The sequence below is a fragment of the Falco rusticolus genome, chromosome 4 (genome assembly GCF_015220075.1).
Source record: "Falco rusticolus isolate bFalRus1 chromosome 4, bFalRus1.pri, whole genome shotgun sequence".
Taxonomy (NCBI): domain Eukaryota; kingdom Metazoa; phylum Chordata; class Aves; order Falconiformes; family Falconidae; genus Falco; species Falco rusticolus.
The window spans coordinates 101,206,056-101,229,717 of NC_051190.1; the positions used below are offsets into that span (position 1 = coordinate 101,206,056).

At 38.8% G+C, this 23,662-nt stretch overlaps 1 protein-coding gene across 4 annotated transcripts in view; it reads right to left on the minus strand.

Moving 5' to 3' along the window:
• Window positions 1–23,662, minus strand: part of CNOT10 (CCR4-NOT transcription complex subunit 10) — a 36,416-nt gene that overhangs the window by 377 nt on the left and 12,377 nt on the right. For all 4 annotated transcript variants that reach the window (XM_037383465.1, XM_037383463.1, XM_037383464.1 and 1 more), the window contains exons 7-18: window positions 22,693–22,776; window positions 21,849–21,966; window positions 19,920–20,069; window positions 18,425–18,627; window positions 14,249–14,370; window positions 13,416–13,592; window positions 10,709–10,789; window positions 5,576–5,689; window positions 3,601–3,731; window positions 2,897–2,932; window positions 2,659–2,786; window positions 1,264–1,339 (exon numbers count right to left, since the gene is read on the minus strand). In XM_037383465.1, the coding sequence (XP_037239362.1) occupies window positions 1,264–1,339; window positions 2,659–2,786; window positions 2,897–2,932; window positions 3,601–3,731; window positions 5,576–5,689; window positions 10,709–10,789; window positions 13,416–13,592; window positions 14,249–14,370; window positions 18,425–18,627; window positions 19,920–20,069; window positions 21,849–21,966; window positions 22,693–22,776 (1,420 nt within the window). The remainder of the gene's footprint in view (window positions 1–1,263; window positions 1,340–2,658; window positions 2,787–2,896; window positions 2,933–3,600; window positions 3,732–5,575; window positions 5,690–10,708; window positions 10,790–13,415; window positions 13,593–14,248; window positions 14,371–18,424; window positions 18,628–19,919; window positions 20,070–21,848; window positions 21,967–22,692; window positions 22,777–23,662) is intronic.

Here is a 23,662-nt window from a genome sequence, read left to right on the forward strand (position 1 = left end):
TGCCAAGCCAACCCTGGGCCCAGGCCATGTACACCCAACGGTTCCCCGATTCAGTGAAACGCTGACACGGACATGAAAAGCATTAGACAAAAGTTAGTTTCAGAAAATAGTATTGCTTGATTCTACCTACTCTGAGCTGAAGACATCAGGCTTTTACCTCAGAGCTGGAAGATGCCAGAGCACCTTCTACATTTCTGAAGGGCACCTCTTCTCTCTCCTGTCTGCATAGTGAGGCTCTAGCTTTCACACCAAATGCGCTCACACTGACATTACAGACAGTAATGCAAATGTCAAGGGTGCGTATAACATTTGTAAAAGAAGAAATCTGATTTTTCAACTGACGGCCCATCATTTAATGGCCTATCAAATAAACAATATAAATGGAAAACTTAACATCTCTCCCTCTTATCAAATACTTCTCTTCCACTGAAGTTTTAGTTTTAAAAGAGATGCATTGGTTTGTTGCCATTTATAGAACAAAAAAATGTCTCTAGTCCTTTTGGTTATGTATTTTGAAGGGTGTGAGAGATGTAAATCCAACTTTCCCCTCTCTTCTGCTCTGTGCTACTGTGTTGCAGAAAGAAAGGTTTCCAAAATTCCAACCTAGAAACGTTTTTGTAAGAAAAGCATTGTAGAAGTCTCAATTCTGAATACCGACGCTCAAGTCCTTGGCCTGCCTGCAGTGCAAGACAACTGAAGGGCAACAAGCACATGGACCGTTTCACAACACTGGGGTATTAAGTCAGTCCTGAAGGGCACAGGTCCACAACCATGACAGCTGCAGGCTGCTCACGCTGCAGAATTCAAGTGTAATCCTTCCTGTTTCCCATTATGTAGAGTTTTGTTCCCAAGCAAACACAGTGAACCTTCAAAAGGAAGGATTTTGGAAGACAGAGTTATCAATATTACAAGTTTTGTTGCAGTACTTGCTACATAGGCCTTGACATGGCTTCTCTGGGAAACTGGGATTGCAGTTGTCTTGTAAGGAAAAGCCTTTCAAACCCTCTTCAGAATATAAACCTCAGCAAGGGTTTTACTGAGCCTGTCCAAGACTGCCGACTTCTGCACAAAGTATAGAAGATTGCAGCTCAGACAGGATGGCAATAAACTACAGAAATGAAGGTGTGGATACACAGATCCATAGCAGTGTAAAATGAAGTACCATCCAAAATACTGGCACGACTCTAAAGACCAGGAAGGATGACTACCACCCTCTCCCCCTTCTATCCCAAATCTAGGTTGACAGAACATTTCAAAACTTACCATTCTGTAATTCAAGATACACAGCCAGCAGAATAGCCTCTGGAGGGATCTCTTTGGGGTGGATCAGTGAAGCAGCCTTATTGAAAAAGAAGAGGGTGGGGGAAAAAAGTGCTTAAGAGAAACATCCAGCTCAAAGAAAGATTAGTTCCAATCCAGCTTGACAAGATTGTTACTGCCATCTTAGCTAACAAAAACAAGTAATTCACGAATTAAGAAGACTTTTTTCAAACTAATACATTCCATCAGGTTTATGCATGCAAGGAGAGACTAAATGATTATCTGCATCTTGTTTCACACTAATTAGCAGGACCATCTGCTCTGTTTATGTTAATATAAATCTGAAATTCTTGGGCCAGTCTACTGTGGTTTCCTAGTGAGATGACAGGTGAAGAAGGTAACTTCCACTGTTCCAAAGTTCAGAATACAAAGTTGACAAGTATCATTTATTAGCTTTCCATATACAAACATTTTTCAGCTATGAAGTCAATTAATTTAGTGTAGATGCAGGAGACCTGCTATACGTTACATCCACAGATGGCCTTCCACTCCTTTGGGCTTTACACATGTGCTGCAGAGCCCATGCACAGGCACCTACCCACTCCTAAGAGGCCTTGGGAGGAAAATAAGCAAAACAAGTGCCTGAAGCGGTTAAGAACCTCACAGAATTTGAACTTGTTCACCTACACAACTACTATGAAGTAATTTGGAAGACTGCTGTTTCAGTTTGCAGCTCAACAAAAACGCATCCGAGTAGTTTTTCTGACAGATAGGAATGGCTGCGAAAAAGAGACTAACATCATCATGGAAAGACTTTGGTCCCAGCCATAAGAAATAGCAAATGACACAGGCTAAGCGAAGACAGAGTTTCAAAAGCAGTACTTGAGAATTCTTGGGACAAGAAGCAGGTAAGGACCCTACCACCAGCAGAAGTGCGGTTTGTTCTCATGAACCTAAAGTTAATAGCTTAGATGGCGAGTTATTAACTGATAAGAGGGAAGTAAACTCAAGGTCCTCAAGAACTTTTTCCTCTGAAATAGAACCATTACTAGTGGACCATTTAAAAATACAAACACAAACAAAGCAATAAACCCCCCACCAAAACAACTTAGAAAAACTGAAAAGGCTTCCTAATCATATTCCATTGTTTTGGTATGATCTAAGGAAAAAAACCAATAATGCTTCCCATAGTGGTACTGAACTATTTACACAAGAAATATGGAATTCTTCATTTTACGTTACTAATAGAGATTGGTTCATAAAGGGAAGAGAGCTGCCTTCTGAGCAAAGTCTGCAAATAAACCTGCCTATGAAATCACCAGGATTTGCTGTGGTACAAATGACACTCTGAAAGAAGTACGTTTGTCCCTAAAGCTGTCTGAGTTTTGTTTTTCGTACCTGATGAAGACATTTTCGAGCTTTGTCATATTCACTCCTCAAACAGTAAGCACTTCCAAGGTTAAATAACATCATTGTCCGTGCAGATGTGACTGAACTGGGGTAACACTGTGGGGTCTGCTTGCCAGCTGAAATAAAATAATAATAATAAAAAAAGTCTCTTTTTCTTCTTACACTTTTATTCCGAACTGGCCGAGTAAGTTCCTGTACTCTGCTGAGTACAACGGCTGGTACTTACAAGATTCCATTGCCTCATTCTCTCCTTTGTCAGACCCTGCAAAGAAAAAAAACAAACACAAAACCCATCATGTTCTGTGAGCTTTTTAAAAGCTTGTTACAAAAATAATACAAAGATACAAACTCACTTCTTTCTTCACAGTCTGACATTAAAGAGGAAAACCATATCAGTTTGCTCAAGAGTTAACATCACTTAAGACTTCCTATCTCTAATGTTTTGCTTTTACATTTGTGGATGAATGCAGTGAAGTTTAAATTGCAGACATAACTGACATCAGAGCTGCTGTAGACTTGACTATACAGATGGGCTCTGAAGTATTTTTCTGTTACAGAATAACACTCCCAATTGGAAGCACTGCAAGAAGATTAAGATACAGATTAACTAAATTCTTCCCACTCTTATCTCTCACTAAATGCAATTTTATCTTCAAACAAACCAGAAGGCTAGAATATTCAATTCCATTTATGTTACAGAATTAGCCACTTCAAAGGAACACAAACACACAAAAGACAAACCAAACACAAAGTAGGAACGAAGGCAAGGAAAACAAAAACACGGCAACAGAAACACAAACAAAAAAGCCCCGAACAACCGATGGTGTTAAAATAAGATGTCTTCATCATCATTATATTTGTATATAGAAAGTTACAGCAGGAAGGCAGCTGAAAGCACAACCAGTTGTAATGAAGTGTAGATTCATTAACCTTGATCCTGCTCATTTGAAGAGATCCCGAGGGAAACATCAGTGACGTTCTCGGGGTTCAAGTGAGTGATGGCATCAGATATTCTGTCTAGAGAGATGAGAGCCTCCGCTGCATACAAATGCCCAAGAAACCTACAACAGCAAAGAGTTAGGTACAAATGTCAGCCTAACAACCCCCACAATTTCTTATACATGACAAACCAAATGTAGTTTTTAATGCAAACACTTGGAAACTATTACTTGAAATACTTGCATGGAAGTTAGCTTGCTTATGAAGTACTGTCCTAATACCCGGTTCTGCCATTTGCTGCTTTTAGGCACTAATGTTGTCAAAAAATATGCATCCGAGTAATGACAATTCATTCATACACAGGAATTGCTGTTCCAGAAAGACAGTACCTTGGTATGGCTTTTATCTTGGAGACTTCAAAAAGGAATCCTTACAAAAACACCGCAGGATACAGATACATCTACAATTTGAGGTGTTAAGTGACTTTATGCTCAAAAGCTAATTCTGTAAGGTAGCTGCATTTCTAAGGACAGCAACTCTAGAGGCCTGTCCATGGGGCACAAACACGTTCCCAACTGCAGATTTTGCAAAAGAATTAAGCAAGTCTGATGTTTGGCACTGGTAGTTCAGCTCAGCTAATCAGCAGCTTTCCTTTTCAACTCTGGAACAGAAGGAATCCTGTTGATCCAGAGTGTGTAGTTAGGTCACAAATATTTATTCTGAAACAAAAGTTGAGCAAAAAGAGTTCATGCTTGTTCTGTGCAGCTGTATACAGTACACTTCAAACTGACTGTACAGTTTGCAACAGATTACAAAACATCAGGTAAAGGATCAGTCGGTTATCCAAAATAATTTCTGCAATTCAGATCCAATACAGCAAACTTAACTTTCTACATGCAATTTATTTCACTTAACAGGAGCAGTTCAATATTGCTGATCTGCGCAAAAGCCTAGTTTCCTGGGACTGAGGACCATGGCTCCTTATCTTTGTAAAAACCTGTCTTCTGGCATTTCTTGCATTACATAATGGTAACACTGCCCTCATAAAATTATGTGTTACCTTGTAAACTCCTCTAAAATCTTGCTTATACAATGACTGCGTAAAAAGATGAGCTTCTGCAGTAGTCTGCAGCGTGGGAGCCAAAGAATTTCATTGGCATGGGCTATTATGGAGTATACTGCCAGCATATAAAATAAGCACAAGTTAGCTTACTTCCCACAAGGACATTACCAGTTTTGAAAAATATTACTGCTTTAAAAGTCTGCTGTATTTTATCCTGTATATGACATAGGAATTAAATGCACAAACAAGGTCAGAAGGATGAAGCTAAGCTGGGTTTTTTGAATTTGCACAGCTGTATGAGAATTGGTGGGTAAAAATGGAATGAGCTTTAAATATCCTTCCAAAAAATACAGTGCCAAATGAGACCTGGAAAAGAGAAACTGAAGAATGGAACCTATATAAGCTACAGTAGCAGGTGAAGTGACAGTCCTGCACACCCAAGACCTGGAACCCTACTGACTGAGCAAACCTTCCCCTCCAGGGCTGTAGTTTCCTAAGTGAACTTTCAGCAGCACGTTGGTTTGGGCCACCGGCTACCCCCAGCTGCTCGTTCCTGCCCTCTGTGCTGTGCCAACACAAGCATGTGCAGCCCCACAGTGAATCAGGACAGAGACCTGACAGCCATGCCACTGCATGGCAACCCGTAGCTGGAGGTTAACAAATAGCAACAAAAAGCAGCAATAGGTTCCAGATTACATGGAAGTCACACACAAAGGAGGGGACTCACGTTCCTGCGTGTCAATGAACATTTAGGTAGGGCTTCGACAAGAACAGGAGCGGGCCAAGCAATTCTTTGCATCAGATACAGAATTGGCAAGCAGCTACAGACATTGGAAGCTTCAACTCAGAACTCTCCAGCAAAAAGCAGGGCTGAGAAAGAAGAAATGACCGTATCAGACTTACTTAAGAGACCCTGACAGCTTTGGTTGCTGAAGAAGTTTATCTGCATGATTCAACGCCATAAGGTTATCACCCAAAGCCAGAGCCACGTAAGCACTACACGCAAGTATTGAGCACCTGGAGGAAGGGGAGGAAAAAAAAAAAGAAAAACAAAAGGGAAGGGGGAAAGCCAATGTTAAACAGAGAATTCCGTGATTCCAAATGCAGCTGTTAAATTTCTTTCAAGTGCTGAAGAAACAAATCATAAACTTTCAATAATATCTTTGCATCAAGGCACGAAGTAAAGGAGCTAGTGTTTCATAATCTATGGCCTCAATCCTATTCACTGAATTAGGAAATATACACATTGTGCTCTACAAGTGTAAACCAAGGATGACCATGGCATGCTCAGCAAGATTTTGCAATTTTGACCACAAATAACAGATGAAAAAAAGATGGATGTCGCCACGTTTCATTTTTCTCATGGACAGTTTCCCTTTCTCCCCCTCTTGTTATGCATTTTGCCTTGGACTCTCATCTGTACTTCCCTGCCTTCCCCCGCTTCTGCTGCAGCAAAGGGCAGCAGATTTGTGGATTGTACCTTACAGAAATCTACAGACACACAGTAGCAATCAGTTAAGTTGTAACATGTTTCACTCTTGTACTGTACAACGTTTGCACACAGGGAGACAATAAACACTGGAGAATTTGGTGCTTCCAGTTTTGTGTTCAACAGAGAGCTGTAACCCGCTGCCAGAGACTCCGACTGATCTGTGGCATTTTGTTGCTGTCACAGGCTTTCTTATCTTTCCAAACCCACAAAATCTCTGACAGTTCCTGTAATGAAATCTGAACTACTCGGATTTTCCATCTTCAAACAATAACCCCACGTCAGGATGGCATCATTAGGCCCGGCTTTATACTTTGTAATAACTCCCCACCCCTCCCCAAACACGGCACTCGGGGAGGGGATATTTTCCACTTCACAAGACATTAGTCAGTGCAGGCTGCCTTGTCCTCGGGGCACAAGCCTCTGCCCACCATGCCTTGCTGTAAGCACGGAGTCTGTCCTTCTCCAGGGAGGAAGAGCAGATCCTCTTGGTTGGGAGCGACGGGAGGAAAGCCTCCGACTCTCCCGACAGTAGGTGGGCTATTACCATGCCAACCTTCTGGCAACTGTCAAGCCCACTTTCAGTCCAGCAGTAAGTCATGTAATTCATGGCAGGACCTGGGGTGCCTTTATTCCCCTTTCCCAGGAGGCATGCTCCTTAATTATGCGCAAGAAGGATAAGAAACTCCTCCAGTGTTTCTCCCTACCCCCCACTTCCTCTCCACCGTGCCCAGATGTCACATCAAATCTGAACACATACAAAAGCTTGAGAGAGGGAGAGGAAAGCTTCCCCAGCTCAAGTCCCAAACCTAAAATATTTCTGAAAGGTTACGGCTGGGGAGGGGGAGGGAACAGGGGTAAAAAAAAACAAACCCCAACAAAAAACAGCCCCCCCCCCCGTAATAACAGCCTGCTTCTAACCAGTCTCTTCTCATCTCTGCCTCAAAGTAAGCAGAGATGCTCAGCATCACCAGCTAAACACCCTTAGACAAAAGTCAAGGCCTGCAGAGCTGGCTGCTACTGCCCCTTACAATAATAGGAGGCTTCTATTTCCCACAACTTCTATAAAGCCTATTTTTATTTCTGAATGTTCAAACACAAGATGCACTCTGATCACACAATAGGTAAGTCCAGCAAAAACGGAAACCTGCTCTGCTCTCAGGACTCGTCACTGTTTAAGCCATGTAAGAGCTGGGAAGATTCCTCAGCAACAGCCACCTAAAGAGGAAAATATTCAGGTTTTCTTCCCTGCAGTACTGTTCTCGCACATTTGGATCCATTGTTGAGCTGGCTAAACCAAACGCTCAGGAGACCTGACAGCTAACCGGAGCAGAAGAATTGCACCACAAGGGAAAAGACAAACTAGTTTTTCACCCCGGTCAGGATTCTGACAAAACTCCACAGGTCGCCTTTGAGCACGGCAGACTTCCAGCATCACTGAGCCTCCGCATGCCCTAAATAAAACTGCCTTTGCACTAGGAAAAAGAAAAATGTTTTTTTAAACTGCCAGATTATGTCAAACAGCCTCTTGCATAGGTTCAGGCAACAAGATTTGTCAGCCCACACAGACTGCAAGTTTACAGAACCCAAACTGCACATCTGACTTGGCTTATTTCTCAGGCAAAGGGTGAGCCAGGGCAAATCCAGTTCTTCAACACTTAAGATGAAGGCACCAAAAATGGCACTTCTAAATCATTTAGAGAACATCACCAATCTCAAATAATTTCAAATAGCTAACTAAGCACAACAGTGGAGATAAACCATCTACTTTTTAACTTTCAACGCATGCAAAACAATCCAAAACATTAAAAAATACAGAACGCAAATGGTGCTTACCCTGTGGGGAAATTCAGCACCAGCAAAGGGGAGATGGGGACTAACTATGCAGTGGCTGAGAGTGAGGAAGAAGAAACTGCTTGGGGGATAATCACTGCAAGCTTCCATTATCAGCACAGGGCCAAACAGACCGCCGAAACCTTTAAGTGGATAAACGAGGCAAAACTGGGTAGGTGTGGAGAAGAGGCAAGGTATATAGGTGGGCAATGGTGGTCCTTACAGTACTGTGAAATTATCAGCAATGCTCTTGGAATACCATAGACAATACTAGGATATGCACACTTCAAAAATATGTAAGTAAATAGAATAAAGCCAGCCTAATAAGGGACTAGAGATGGCCAACAGAAAAGTCAAATGAAAGGAAAAAAAAAGTAAAATTGGTTCACATGCCTTATAGCAAAGCCTTGCAGTTTAAATCTGTTCAGGACAAAGCAGGTGATCCATCTATTCCTTTATTTCTAGCTGCTTTGAAGGGAAAAATTAACATTCTCACACAAAATTGTTCAATATAGGGAGAAAAAAGCTACAACAAGATCTGTGGCTATCCATCTCAACTTTTACAATAAAATCCACACAATTTTCCCAACGTAGTACTGTGGTCTACCAGAACTCCTTTACTTTTGATGTATCCTAACAGTGTTGGGTCGTTCCGGCACACTGAAACATACCACAGGCTGAAGCGCACGGTAAGGGATGCGGCTTCTCAGAGGACGAGAAGTGAGGAGCAGAATTGTTTAGAAGAAACTCAGAAGAAAAAACTGGAGTTTCCACTACCTATGCATAAATTCTTAGCAATATTTGGTGTCCTCAGACTTCTGCTTGTCGTTTTTAAAACCTTGCAATTGAATTACTGCTTATTGTGAGAACAGTCTGCTCAACTAATTTGTGCACAAGTACCAAACTATACGTATGATTAAAAATACCGTCTAGAAAAGGCTTATTTTAAGAACTATTTAGGGGCACAGTTGATCAGTTATTTTAAACTTGTATTAGGATGTGCAACTGTACAAAAGCATGCAAAAAAAGCATTTAAATTGCCCATTTCAGGTCTAGAAGTAATCCAGTGACTTAACAGGGAAAGTTACTGAATACAATACTGAATTGAACTGAGGCCTATTCCTCAGAATAGTCCTTGCCAATATTCACAACTTTTTTCTAAATTTTCCCTGAATAGGCAAGAATTTTAGTTTCCTCACTTAGCTCCTTAGTGAGCAAGACTACTGAAATATACTAACACTTGAGTGCGATGTACTTTGCTTTTCACAGCTATGTGCAGAAACTTTGAAGAAGTTTTAGCAGGACCACTCCCTAGGGGTGTTTCGTCCTCTGGATTTAACCACCAAATCAAGTACTGCAAAAAAATAAACCAATGCTTTTCCTTTCCTTATATTGTGTTCTTTACCAGAAGCAGTGTAATTCTTGCTAAACTGCTAAGTTTTTCCTGACATGTTGTCAGGCTTCATCAGCAGATAACAACAGCTGATTGTGAAAGACTACATTTTTTTTTTAAAAAAAATTTAAAAAAAAAATCACAAAGTGACACCACATACTTTTGACATGTGGCAACCACATTTTCAACAGTTAGGGGGAAAAAAATAAACCCACCAGCAAAACCCAAAAACCCAACCAAGCCAGATCACTGCTTTTAATTCAGTGCTTTCTATTTTTGAGTAGCATACTCTTGTACCACTTGAGAATAAATAATCAAGGTCTCAGTAACATCTCCTAACAGATTCCTGCTAAACAGCTTTTAAATGAATACAAGTACATTTGCTACACATAGTGGAGCAAAGTAAAGGTTAAACTGGTCATTATAAAACACAGGTTACCTGGGGTTAGGCTGGAACAGAGTATTTACCCAAGAGTTTAAGTGGGAAATTACTGTATGCTTTGTCCATAATGGAAACTTAAAACAGATCTCTTTTTTCTGAGCAGGTGCAAGCTTTACAGTAAGGGAGATTTTCAACAGGCTGGCAGCCACCTGAAATAATTAACATTGCCAGCAAATGATAACCTTGTTGGGGAAAAGTAAAGAGATTCCAGATAACGTGATACTTACTTAGACACATGTGAGTTATTCTGTTTGGAAAGCACTCAGACTGCTGAACAAGTAGTTTAAGGATCTTTGAGAACAGGAAAAAAATCTACAGTCACATTTCACCTGTGTTCTTCCATGGGGAGGAAGTCAAATGCCTGGACAAAGGCAATTTTTCTTTCTATTTTAAGCGAACTACAGATTTATTCCTGCTGAAAGGAGGACCGTTCTCATTTGAAAGCAGCATAGCTGCTTTTACAGCTTTCATATTTTTTCCCCATCCAACAAGCATATAATGTTGTGGGAGCTGAATCAAGGCCTTAAAGGGCAAAGGTACCACACAGTAGTTTCCACCCCTTCCCCAATCACAACAATCAGGTTTTTTGCTTTGTCATTTATGGGGCTTGATTTTTTTAGTTTTGCCCAAGATATTAATAATGGGATCAAACAGACTGATCTACCTTCTGAACTGAAATTCTGGATTGTTTCTATTTGTTCTGAATCAAAGCCCAGAAGAAAGGAAGCACACATATTTGAAAAAAGGCATCCTTAGATTAACAGCTACAATTCAATGTTGCAAGCGCCTAAAAAAAAAGAACTAGGAATGACACCAGCATCATAGCACAGTTTAAGAGGGGGCTCATTTAGTGGTGAATATTTTGTATTATTTACTTGCCTTAAATTTTCTAATTCCTGTTTCTTCAAAGGTGAAGAAGGTGGAGCTGCAATGAATTTATCCCCTTCATGACTTTTATTGCTAGAATAAAAAAAAGTGTATTAATTATAAGGAGCTACTATAAATAATTTAAAAGTTATTAGTGTAATAATCATTGACATTTACTCACTCCATTTAAAAGGACAGCAAAAATTCTATAGCCTAAATACCAGGGAAATGGTGCTATGCAGAAACTGAGGCACATGCTCTTATCCTAACTGTCTATTTGAGAAGGAAGAATGAGGACATTTGTGACTGATAGACCAAACAACCCACACCACTCTCCACAGCCTTGAGTTATTTTTGAAGTTTGGTGTAGGACAAGAACTTTCAATTGGAGATACACAAACCTCACTGCATTTGTAGCTTCTCTTCTTTTAGCCTGTAAGAAAATCAGTAAACTAGTTCTCTCCCTAGACAATTTAGAAACATAAATATTACAAAAATATTCTAGAAAAATAACCCAAAGTGCTACAGCTTCCTTTAGACTTCTAGCTCCTTCTTACTTTTATTTATTTCTTTTTTTTTTTTTTTTTTTTTCTCTAAAATTCCACTTTAAGATTACATTTGGCTTTTTTTCGGGGAGCAAGTATTCACTCTATTTAAAAAGTATGCAACTTTGCTCTCCAGTCAGCTGAAAGAATCTTCTTCTGGAACGAGAACTGAAGAGACGGCTGACAGCTGCACCTTGGCAGAGAGAGACACTAAGGTTTAGAAATAGATTAAAAAACCCAGAATTGAAACTGAGTCTGCCTGCTTAACAAGGACTTTTGAATTGATGTATTTTTGAATCTGTTTATTAGAAACAGGGAAGGTAACTCTGACTTAGACCTTCAAAACAGATAGCAACAGACTCCAAGGAAACCTGTATTCAATACTGTTGCAGCATATATACTTCATGCCTTTGCCAAAAATTAGATTAAAAAAATACCCTTAACCACTGAAAGTATTCAGCGTTTTCTTGTCAACAAGAGAAGAATCTGCTTCACAGTCAGCCTGCTCAATTAGTGGGATTTGCTTCAAAACCATCCTGTTCAATTAGTGTGATTTTCTTCAAATGCCTTATATGTTTTACTGTTCTCTCACAGAGGGTCCCTTATCAGAAGGAACAAATCCTTAGAGAACCTTTCAGAACGTGACACACAAATTCAAGAACAGCCTGCCTTGTTGCCAGATATTTTGAAATTGGCAATGACCACTGGGAGACACAAGGGGGTCTTCTAAAAAAAAATTTTTTTTTTAACCTGAAGAAGCATCTGGTTTCGAAAACAGAAGGTATTAAAGGATCTTCCCATACAGGGCATGTTTTCCTTTCCTCACTCCTACAAAAACGCCCACCACGCCCCCACCCCCCCCAACCAAAACAAAAAAGGAGGTCTTGTCTGAGTAAGACCTATCATTTTGTTTTCATCACTGCCCTTTCATGGGTCTCATAAGCTTAAAACTGAAGTCACATTTAAACCAGAGGAGTTTCGTCTCAATGGGCTGCTTACAGCTTACCAGGGGAAGTTAGTTCACAACCTCTGACTTCAGAAAGGTAAAAAGAAAAAAAGCGCATGCACACACACACATGCACGCACATGACTTTTATAAATCATTTGGTCACTTGACATGAAAGATTGTCATTGGGTAAAAAGGGTTGCAGAGAAAAGCCTTCAAATGTGGCTGTAGCAGTAACAGCCACAGACCCCCAGCCCTAGTCTATCTCCAGGCAACCTCAGAATATGTGAGGATGCACCTTGTGCCCATGCAACACAGCACACGTGCAGTAAATCCTGCCATGTGACAAATGAATCTTACCTTCTTAAAATTTATCTATACTTGGGTCTGACAAAAACATATTTTTTCATTACTCTTCAAGTAGTTCAAGTTCTAACATAGCCACTTTTTCCAGAACAGTTATTGTAACTCTTCCCTTCTCAAAATGGTCATTAAATGAAAGCAGAGGCTATGGCCAACAAAGCTTAGAACGTATCAGGATCAACACAAAAAATTAAAACACCTTCCTGCTATTTAACGTTTAACATACATTGTATACAAGTTACTTTTTCTGAAGCTTTAAGGAGAAAAAAGATGATTTTTCTTAAACTTTTTTTTTTTTAAAGTGTGATTTATTAAGCAATAGCCCCATGCTGCTTTCCTACTTCTCTTCTAAATCTTGTTTTAGACTTGAAATGGGAAACTAACACAACAAAGCATACTAAGGCTGATGAATGTCAAATCTGATTACGGGGAAAAGTTTACAACTGAGTTGCTGGGCGTTTATATATTGGATCAAGTATATGGCACACGTGCGCACACACACAAAATCACTGTAACGTGAAACTTCACTTACAATTAGAGAAATACCAATATGCATGGTGGGAGGGTGTGGGAAAAGATAACATTTGCAGCACCAAAAGAAAGATGGCCAGTGAAAAGAAGAATTTCAGTGTCTAGCTTAAAGTTGTTAGGAATGGTAGGAATCAACTCAGTATTTTATTCTTAAATTAGCATACTAGCAATTAGTGTAATGAGCTGTCAAACAATTTCCTTAGATATCCCACCACTGCTAAAAGAATTTACAAATGTGTTATTTTTTTCTGCTGGCCAAACAGGACAGGTAGCAGACACAGACTGTCAGCCCAGACTTACTGTGGACAAAAGGTTTATATGCAATTCCGTTTACCTGCATGCTTCACTGCTTTCGCTGTTTTCTGTATTTCCCCCCAGCTGATTACTAGTTTTAGATCCATTTTCCTGCTTTGGCTCCTGCTGATCTTCTGGCAGTAGCAGCAAGGCATTTCTTAGACAAATTGCTGCAAATTCCATACTGGCTACAGGTATTGCTGAGGACTGCCCATCACTTAAAGAGACACAGAAGTTAACTAGTGAGTAGCAATCCCACTAAATTAAAAAAATAAAAGCAGAGCTCTAGAAAGATCTGAATGCAGAGAAAAAATTATCCTAAAAAAGTTGAATTGTGTTTAATACAACACATTTAATTTAAGAAAATATATGTATCAAGCCTGCTGTTCTTATCTATGGAAAGCACACCACAATGCCCAAATAGAGTGGACAGATTCAACCACATAATTACAAGAAGTTCTCTTGTTCTTCTTGACTTCACTTCTTGAAGTTTTATGGCAGACCAACTAGGTTCTTCCTGCACTTTTCTGAAGCAGATTACTGAAAATACATACTTTTAAGTGAGAAAAATAAGGACAGATGTAGCTAACTGGAAATATAAATTTCAGATAAATCAGTTTTGAGCTTTAATGCCCTTCTTAGTTACAATGAATACACAGTTAAGCCCTCTGCCGGACACCATAGATGAGACATCCAAATGATTAAGTAGGACTCCTCAAGCACTTTAGCATGTCTCTCTTTTCACTGCATTAGTAATGCCAAAATAAACAGCAATCCCACTACAGTTTTAAAGACTCCTGATGAAAAGATACTATCCTTAACAAAGCTACGATAAAAAAAAATAAATGAATAGCCCATGGAAAACATACTTACTTATAAACAACATTCTGTATTGACTGGGACGCTAGGACTATCTTACGGTGATAGCCTTGACCTACTATAGATTGCACAATTCCCTTTTTGCTGGGAAGACCTTTAGTCTCTTGTTCTGATGTCTAAAAGGAGAAAGAAAAAAAAAAAGCAGCCAAAACTGAAATATCAAGGCTGTTAAATGAGAGCTTGACAAAATAAGTGAAAGCTGGAAGACGACTTTGAACCCTGCTAAAATGTCAGAATTAATAGTTTATATGGGTACAATTTTAAATCTTAAGTACCATGAAGGATCAGGCACCTTCTATTGTCTTTTGTTGCAGAGGGATTTTACTGCAGTGTAACCACAGATTAGTTCTGACAGCTTGTCTGATAGCCTACTGACCTAGTTTCTCCTCTGTTTTGAGAGCAAAAGAACAATGAACCAAGTCGTATTAGAAGAACTGCTAGGATACCTAAAAAGAAATCATATGATCTGCCAAATAATATTCAGAGTTGGCACTCTTAACGCTTGCCATCTTCTCTCCCTGCTTACACAGCATTCAAAGCGCTCTCTGAAATAGCTGCTCTCAAACTGTTCCATGGGGAGCATGAAGCAGAACCACAACACATGCAAAGCTACATTACATTAACTTGTTTAACAGACTGTTGAGTATACAGGCATTAAGGAGGTCAAACAAACTCAAAGCACCCTAATTGTCAGCCCCAAGAATTACCTCTACAACATTTAATGGGGTTTATTTAGCTGTTTTACCATGAGTCATCTTAACAATTTTGTTGGTAAGTGAAGTTAGTGATGAAGAGTCGCACTTGTAAGGAAAAATTATCCTAAATCTGTATTTTGAATAGCTATCAATTTTCAGAAAATGTATCAGAATCTATCATGAAGAAGGATATTGACATTATAATAGCATTTACTGTCAAATAAAAAAATACATACTGTGAGTTTGGATACGAAACATGTTTCTGCAAAGGTGTGAAAAGAACTGTAGAAAGGGAATCATCTTCCTTCTATATTTTATAAATTAAAATACTAAAATGGGTGAAAATAGCTTTTTAAAAATTGTTTTACTTTTTCTATATGGTGTTCAGAGCATAAATGTGAACCCATACTTAGATATCAAGGAATATTATTGCAAATAGAGTTACAATGTCAAATTAAACACACTTGATTTTAGGGCCTCACTTGTTATGTTTCAAATCTCTTGCATAATTTATAGACACTTCCACCTTACCTTTAACATTAACAACATCCAAAGCTAATTTTCTTCTTGTAAGATTACAAATTTAGGAAACAGCAGACTGTTTTTGTGACAAGAAATCAAGCTGTCTGGTACACCACACAACATAACAACCGTAGCAGGAAGAAAGCCAGGCTTCAGGAGCCTGGCATAACCTCCTGCTTTGGCTTGTCTGCAGTAAACAAGGAATTGCCCGATAAGGGTCTGTATTTCCCTTTTCTAGACTGCAAAACACCATCCTCGTAAACAGAATTAGCTTTGGTTTTTGCCAGAAAACCTATTCTAACCCAGTCTCTCATACCCAGCTTTCCACTAGAGATGATCAGCTGTGTCTTCTTTATCTACGTGTGACTTGAAACAAGTAGTATAGACACAGAAAACTGCAAACTTAGTATGAAGAAAGCTGTTCTTCCTGCATTTTCTCTGCTTTATAAAAGTAAGTACTCAGAACTATCTGACAACAGCTATCATACACAATATAAGTCAGTCCATCTTGGACCGAAGACTCTTGAAACCTCTATGCTGTGCCTACGAAATGGGGATACTAGCAAACCTCTCCTATAAAGCTATAAAGCCATTAATATCTTTCTTAAAAGTTCTGAAGTAGAGATACCAAAATAACGAGCACCATTGAAATTCACAAGGTAAAATTTATGAATATTGTATTGTGAAGGATTTGGCTAGGGTGTAGTAAATAAAAGTGCAGAGGCCACTCAGAGAGGGAAAACAATGAGAATTTGGGGGGCAGTGGGCATAAAGTGAATATAGCCATTTGTTCAATTGATCCCACCCATCCCATGCACCGAGCGAAATGGGCACACTGTGGAAACTACTGCACAGGATCATGCAATCATAGATCGCATCGTCACGCCCACACACAGGAGGGGTGAATTACAGTTTCACAAGGAAACAAGTACAGCGTCTCTTAATTTCACAAACATACGATTTTAGTGCAGTTTTCTGTTCAAAGAAAAAACAATCCTGTCCCCACCCCTCTGTATTTTAACATATTCATGTTTAACAATAACGGGCTTATCCTAAACAGACATGAATCAACAGGTTGGAACCAAGAAGCCCCAGAGGACATTCAATACCATCTGCTGTCAGTACGCTTCCACAGACTTTGGCTATGATCACCATAGCTTCAGGATGGAGAAGGCTGATCTCTGCTTCCTCAGCCTCTGCCCCCTCCGGGCTAGCCACACTACACTCTCACCCCTCTCGGCCTCTAGCGGCATCTGAGCGAGGAAATAATGAAACTTTAGATGAGTTCTGGCTGTATGATGACAAGGAAGATCACATGCAAAGATTTCAGTGGAAATCAGAGCACATCTTGTTACCTTCATCCACTTTAGTCCTACAAAATGAAGCCATGTCTGAATTTGCATAATGGATTTACAGTAGACAGAATTTAAACAAGAAGTTTAAGGACTTTATATTACTTTTACACGAAGGCATAATTAATAACATCCCAGGAAGGAAGGAAGCTTCTCTTTAACCAAATACCTTTAGTAGTCCTCTACAAGAGTCTTCGCATCTTCCAATAAAGTTCTAGGACACAGCGCTACATTTCGGTTTTAAGTAAGATTATTCACCAGTCTCATCCAATAACCATATTCATTAAAAACATCAAAATAACAACCTTATAGCCTACTAAAACTGTAGTAACATACTTTCAGTCATACCTTTTACACCACAGTATGTAGCCTTGAAATAGAGACAAAGGATCTCTATTTTCTTCTACTTCTCCAGCTACAATTTAAGCTAGAACCTCACTGTTTCAGAAGCGTAATGCAATTCCTAGAGTCTAAACGTAAAAATCCAAGATGTTTCAGTCAAAAATTTTCCAAAAAGAACAACCACCCTTCCACCTCAAAGTATCAGCAATAAAAGTTATCAAAGTTTTTTCTGTGCATCAAGCCTCCAAGTTAATATCAAATCTCCAAGAGCAGCTACAAAAATTTTCCTTCCTCGGATACCAGAAATGGTCACTGACTCCAGTCTCACCTTGTTATTTCTGCCACCCAGGAACAGAAATCCTTGGGAGGTACAGAACTTGGTACAGAGAGAAGATCTTGAGCAAGTTTAATTCTTCCATTCACACACAAAAAGAGACAGAATTAGCTGTGGGGTTGGGGTTTTTTTTGGTTTTGTTTTCAATATATATACCATGTATTATTTTATATGGGGTTTATGTATACATAAACATACACACACCCCAAGATTTTGCAACCAATGTGAAATGAGTGTGGAAAGCTGAGGCATCATAAGATATCCATAAATAGCAAGTTAAACTATTTGTCAGTATCTACCTTTTAAGCAGAGAGCATTCACCACAGAAAGAACATACTGCTTCCTGTTATAAAGTGATGCCTCCAAGAGTAATACAAGTTTCTTTCCAAATAATATCTTCACGTTTATTTCTCAATTATTTCAAGACAAAGGAAGGTAAACCATCAGATGACTTGGAGAAAACTAACATGCTTCAAATCAACTCAGGATTACCCATTATGAGCTGGAACACCAAAGGGGTGTGCGATGGTGAATTGCCAAAACAAAATCATGCTTAACCAGTCTCTCCAGCAAAAAACTTGTAACTTCATAGAAGAGCAGCTCCAACAGACACTTGCGTGGTTTTGCTTCATCTCACGCCAATTTTTTGAATTGTTTACACAAATTCTTCTGATCTTAGAAAAGCCAATTAAATACTAGGTCTCAAGACATTGTTTCTATGGTGGTTTTCTTCCACCTGTTGCAGTTTCAGATTAACCGCACAAACACACATATACAGAAAAACAATTATTTTGGACTTACACAGAGGTGTTCAACATTAGGCCTTAAAAACGCATAGTTTAACTCAGGGCTATATTTCTTCCTTCCTGTGATCACATGTATTTCATAACTACAATCAAAATAAGGAATTTGCAAATCTACTTACCCCTTTATTGGCAGCAATGCAGCATTCTGCTATTCTCAGCCAAAGACGAGGGTTTGAGTGATAAACCTGGACTGCCTCAATCAGGCATTCAAAGGCAGCTAAGGGCCTCCCAATATGCAAGAGCTGAATTCCACAATTGTAGAGCAACTCATACCTTTTGTTAGTCAGTAGCGTACACATGGGTCTCCCTGAAAATTTTTTACCTGCAGAAAAAAAAGATTACATTGTACTGGATGTTCAGCTCAGGAGAGCAGAAAATATAACTGGGAAGAGGAAGCAAGCTGTGGGACACACCCAAGAACTACCACAAATCCCTTTCATGGCAGAAATTCACTAGCCTCCCCATGTAAATAAATTCCTTCCACATGAAAGCTGACGATAAAGACAAATTAACTGTGTTAGAACCATAGAATGGGTTGGGTTGGAAGGGGCCTTAAAGATATCTAGTTCCAACCCCTCTCCCGTGGGCAGGGACACCTTCTACTAGACCAGGTTGTCATATTCTTATTACCTTTATTCTATATTCTTCATAAAGATTCAAGTACATTAAATGCTAACCACTTAAGCTCCTTGTTACTCAAGCTAAATGTTAAATAATAATATCGAATCTCAAGTTTGTGAGAATACACATCTTTGTACACATATAAATTCTAGAAGAAAACCACCTTGCTGTTAACAAGCATAAAACATTTTCTGTTTTCACGCTGGTACCTAAGACTGCACTGAGGTACAGGGCCAGGGGAGGGATAGGGAAAACAATAAAACGTGTGATCATAACTAGATTTTAAAGAAAACAAGAAATGAAAAAAATTATCACTTCATCATGAAATCATTTACTTGGAAGAGAAAAAACCCTTAGGTATTATTAATCAAAGCAAGAAAACTTACTATAATGTTTATTTTCTGTCTTTTGTATACTTACTACAAAAACAGATGAGTAAAACTAAACATAAAATGAAACAATGAACATTTCTCCTACAAGTCTGGGAATTGTTCAGTAAGAAAGTTTGAGAAAAACACCATCTTCCAAATGTTAATTTAACAGTATTTCACTCCACATTTTCTATGTCTTTGAAGTTAAAAAAACCCCAAAACAAAAACATCCACATCCTTCAAGTTCTGATGATTGCACCCACTGTCAGCAGGACTATAAATAATACCTTTAATGATGCATAATAGGTCACAGACTTTATTTTGTCATATCTCCCTGACTGATGGCCAAAGACTATATAAACAAGAGAGAAGTAATTGCCCAAGCCCCATAGCACGTCAAAGAAAACCACAAAAAAGAGAACATATTTCATCATCATTATTTCTGGCAACTGCAACTATACTTTGAAATCAAGCTACAATCAAAATTCTCACCCTCCTTATGCTCCTCTGCAAAGAGACGGAACATGAGTTTTGCTGATAATTACTGAAAGTTTCTATCCTCTATTTTCTTGATTCACTCACCCCTCTTCCACCAACTATTTTGATCTCTTAAAAGTCTTACCTGGATCTGTGCTGCCCGTTCCTAGCTGTGCACATGCATTATCGTTTTCTTGCAAGGCTTTTTTAAAGTAAAAAATTCCTAAATTGTGCTTTCCCATTGCAAAGTGGATGCAGCCAAGATTATTCCAGAACATACACCTTAAGCATTCACCTGAGAGAAGAGCAAATGACCATTTTCATAAACTGAAAAATGTTACTGAACCCATTAAATACTCCTACCACTCTCTCATGGGTCAGCATACTATGGTAGTCTATTATTAAACATGTTCTTCAGTGAGATGTTCATGGATTATGCAGTTATGTCCCTGCCTCACAAGCATTTTAATAACTTACATTTCTGCATACCATTCTATTTCTCTTGGACAGTTGACCTGAAATGCCCTATATATAAACAGCCACAGATTTCCAGGTTTTGTGCACCATATTATAGAAGAGCCAGTGGTAAAGCCAATTTCGACAGACTACGAGTTGAAGTAAGTTCACCTGGAGGATTTCATAGAACTGAGCATGCAGGCACTCCAAGTTTCCTAACAGATGGCTCTTGTAAAAAGGAAATTCTCAAATGATTTTACCTGCCTACGTTTTATAAAATAAACAAATATGTCAACCTAATCATACAAGCAGGAAATACACCCTCCTTCCTAAACATATCACGTTCAGGTAACACTGTAAGAAGTTCCTTCTAAAAAATAAAGGACAGAAAATTAAACTTTTGACTTATCTGCTGGTAACTGAAGCTTTACAGGGTTACTATTGATAAAAAAAAAAAAAAAAAAGAAAAAAACCCCCACCCTAAAAGTCCAAACCACCAAGAAACAGACCATTAACAAATTAGCCAGACATTATTTTAATTGTAACCTAGGATGTCTGTCAAGTGAACATTCTACTGTGCAAAAAAGTTACATGAAAGTAAAACTTCCCAGAATAATTTAAGTTATAAAGAGAACTTTAGGCATATAAGCTGTCAGATATAGAAGTTACAGTAAATTCTAAAAGAAGTGTGAGAATATGCCAGAATAGGTATTATGGCAAGTATTCTGAATGTTTTCTATGAAACTTACCTGTAAACACAGAAGTTTAAAAAATTTACTCAGAGGGCCAACTCTATGACTTCTAATTCCAATCTATGCTGCAATATCTACTAGGTAAAAGATCTTACAGCACAAGAAATTAGGAATACTATCAAAAAAAACCCCAACATTGAACAAAGTAGTAAAGAAATTCTGTAGTTTTACAGTACAAGTATTTTTTGAAATCCTAACTCCCTACTGACACAAGACAAAGGGTTCTTGTGTACAGGTTCTCTCTGTACTTTTCAGCTAATGTTTTAAACAGTCAACTAAAATCTCAAATATATTTAAATAACACCATATACAGTGTATATATACACAGCATATATATTTATAGTATATTAATGTATCTAAAAAGTTATACACACTTTTGTGCTGTTACATTTCTGTGCATGTCTACACACATATACCTTCAAGACATAAAAGTAACTTAAAATGGCATACAAGTCACACTTTAACACTTCATGAAACATTCACATTTCTCCTACAAACATCGTTACAACTGCTGTAGTCTCCTCTGAGTACAGCCTGAAATCTCATTTCTAGATCTAGTATGTTGCCTTTTGTTTCATGTCTCGATTTACAGACCCAAATATGAGCCTTGCAAACATTACATTTACACTTTCACAAATCCGCTTTCAGACAAGTGCTGCATTGTCTAGAACAACATTAAATGAAAAACTCAACAGTGTTATGTGAAGAAGCACAACAAGAACGACGTATTCAGCATATAAACCATGACATTCAGGGTCTCCTCCATCAAGTAATCATTAAAATGCTTAAAATTAAGATCAACAAGTAGTCCTATTATACTATACATTTAAGCACTTGCAGGATAAAGGTTTTTTTTTCTATTTTACCTGTTTTCATGAAGCCTGGATGTTCAGCAATGTTTGCACTGTTTAAAAGTTTGACCGCTTTACGGTAATTGCCCCTCAAATATTCAAAATTGCTCTTAAGAAAGAGAGAAGGAGCTGACTGTGAAGGAGAAAATAATAGTTAATAATCTCTTGTTTTACGATTTCTACCGCTAGTGTTAAATCACTCAAACAGCTTGCCTCTGCTGTCATTTTAAAAATACATGGGCTAGGCCCTAATACTTTCAAGAAGCAGCATTTCTTTGGTGAGCACGTGATTAACATTCACCTCCTCTGAACTACAAAACTACACATACTTCGTTACCGCTCAAACCCCCAGCGTTCTTCTAGAGAACTCTGTCATGGCAATGGCTAAGTGCAGAGGATCTCCTTTGCGTTTAAGAGGATCTTTCTCCAACCTGTCTTCTATTACACTCCTCCCCAAGCTTCCCTCCCTGTGGAGTTCAACAACTGCCTCCTGGGCTGCGATCTTCCGGTCTGCCAAGACAGCTCATGATCCAGAAGGATTTCTGCCAAACTAGTGGCTGTCAAGACTGGCAACAAAAAGGGAAGTGCTCTCCTCCCATTCCCCCTGCTCCTCAGTTAATGTAAAAATTATCTGGGATGTTAGACACAATTCTGAGTTGAGTACTCCTATATATAAAAAAAGAAACTGCTTTCTAGCAAGAGGTAAGCCTCCAAAAAACTTCAGCAAAAAGGAAAACCCAAAAAACCTGCATATCCCAGAATTAATCTTTTATGAACCCATTTAAACCACCAATGACATCAGAAATTTTAATAGAGAACATATCTGGACTAGAAAAACAACAGCCTTTAGAATACTTACATTCCCAGCTGTATTCATAACAGACTTGATCTCCCTTTTGCAAGCTTTTAGTGACTTCATCTGGATATAGGCTCTCACCTTATACTGTTAAAAAATTAAATTGCTTAAATTAAAAAACAGTAACTTGTGCAGGTTTGCAAGATGAACCATACATCTAGAGATTTATTACAGAATATTTTATATACATCTTAAAAATAGGTAGTAAAAAGCTGTTCAAAAAGCCTTCCCAAGAAAGAAATTCTATTCAGACTTGCAACAGCAAATCTATAGGCTTCGTATTTACAGCAAGCAGATGCACATTTTGTTCAGTGGTCAACAGCTACTCTATATTTAAACAGATACTAGCAATTAAAATGACAATTAAAATAACCTAACCTCTTAATCCCAGACATTTACCTACTAAACTGAAAATGCCAGTAAGTGAATGCTGATAGAGAAGCACTTCGTTTCTTCACATATTCTTCCACAGAACAGTACAGTTGCCCTGGTTTCAGCTGGGATACAGTTAATTTTCTTCTTAGTAGCTGGTGCAGCGCTGTGTTTTAGATTTGGTGTGAGAATAACGATGATAACACACTGACATTTTTAGCTGTTGCTAGGTTATGTTTATACTAAGTCAAGGACTTCTCAGTTTCTTATGCCCTGCCAGTGAAAGGGCTGGAGGGGCACAAGAAATTAAGATGGGACACAGCCAGGACAGCTGACCTGAACTAGCCAAAGGGATATTCCATACCATGGAACGTGACGCTGAGTATATAAGCTGGGAGAAGAAGGAGGAAGGGGAGGGACATTCAGAGTGATGGCACTTGTCTTCCTAAGTAACCGTTACACGTGATGAAGTCCTGCCTTCCTGGCGACGGCTGAATACTGGCCTGCTGATGGGAAGCAGCGAATGAATTCCTTGTTTTGCTTTGCTTGCATGCATAACTTTTGCTTTACTTCCTAAACTGTCTTTATCTAACTCATGAGT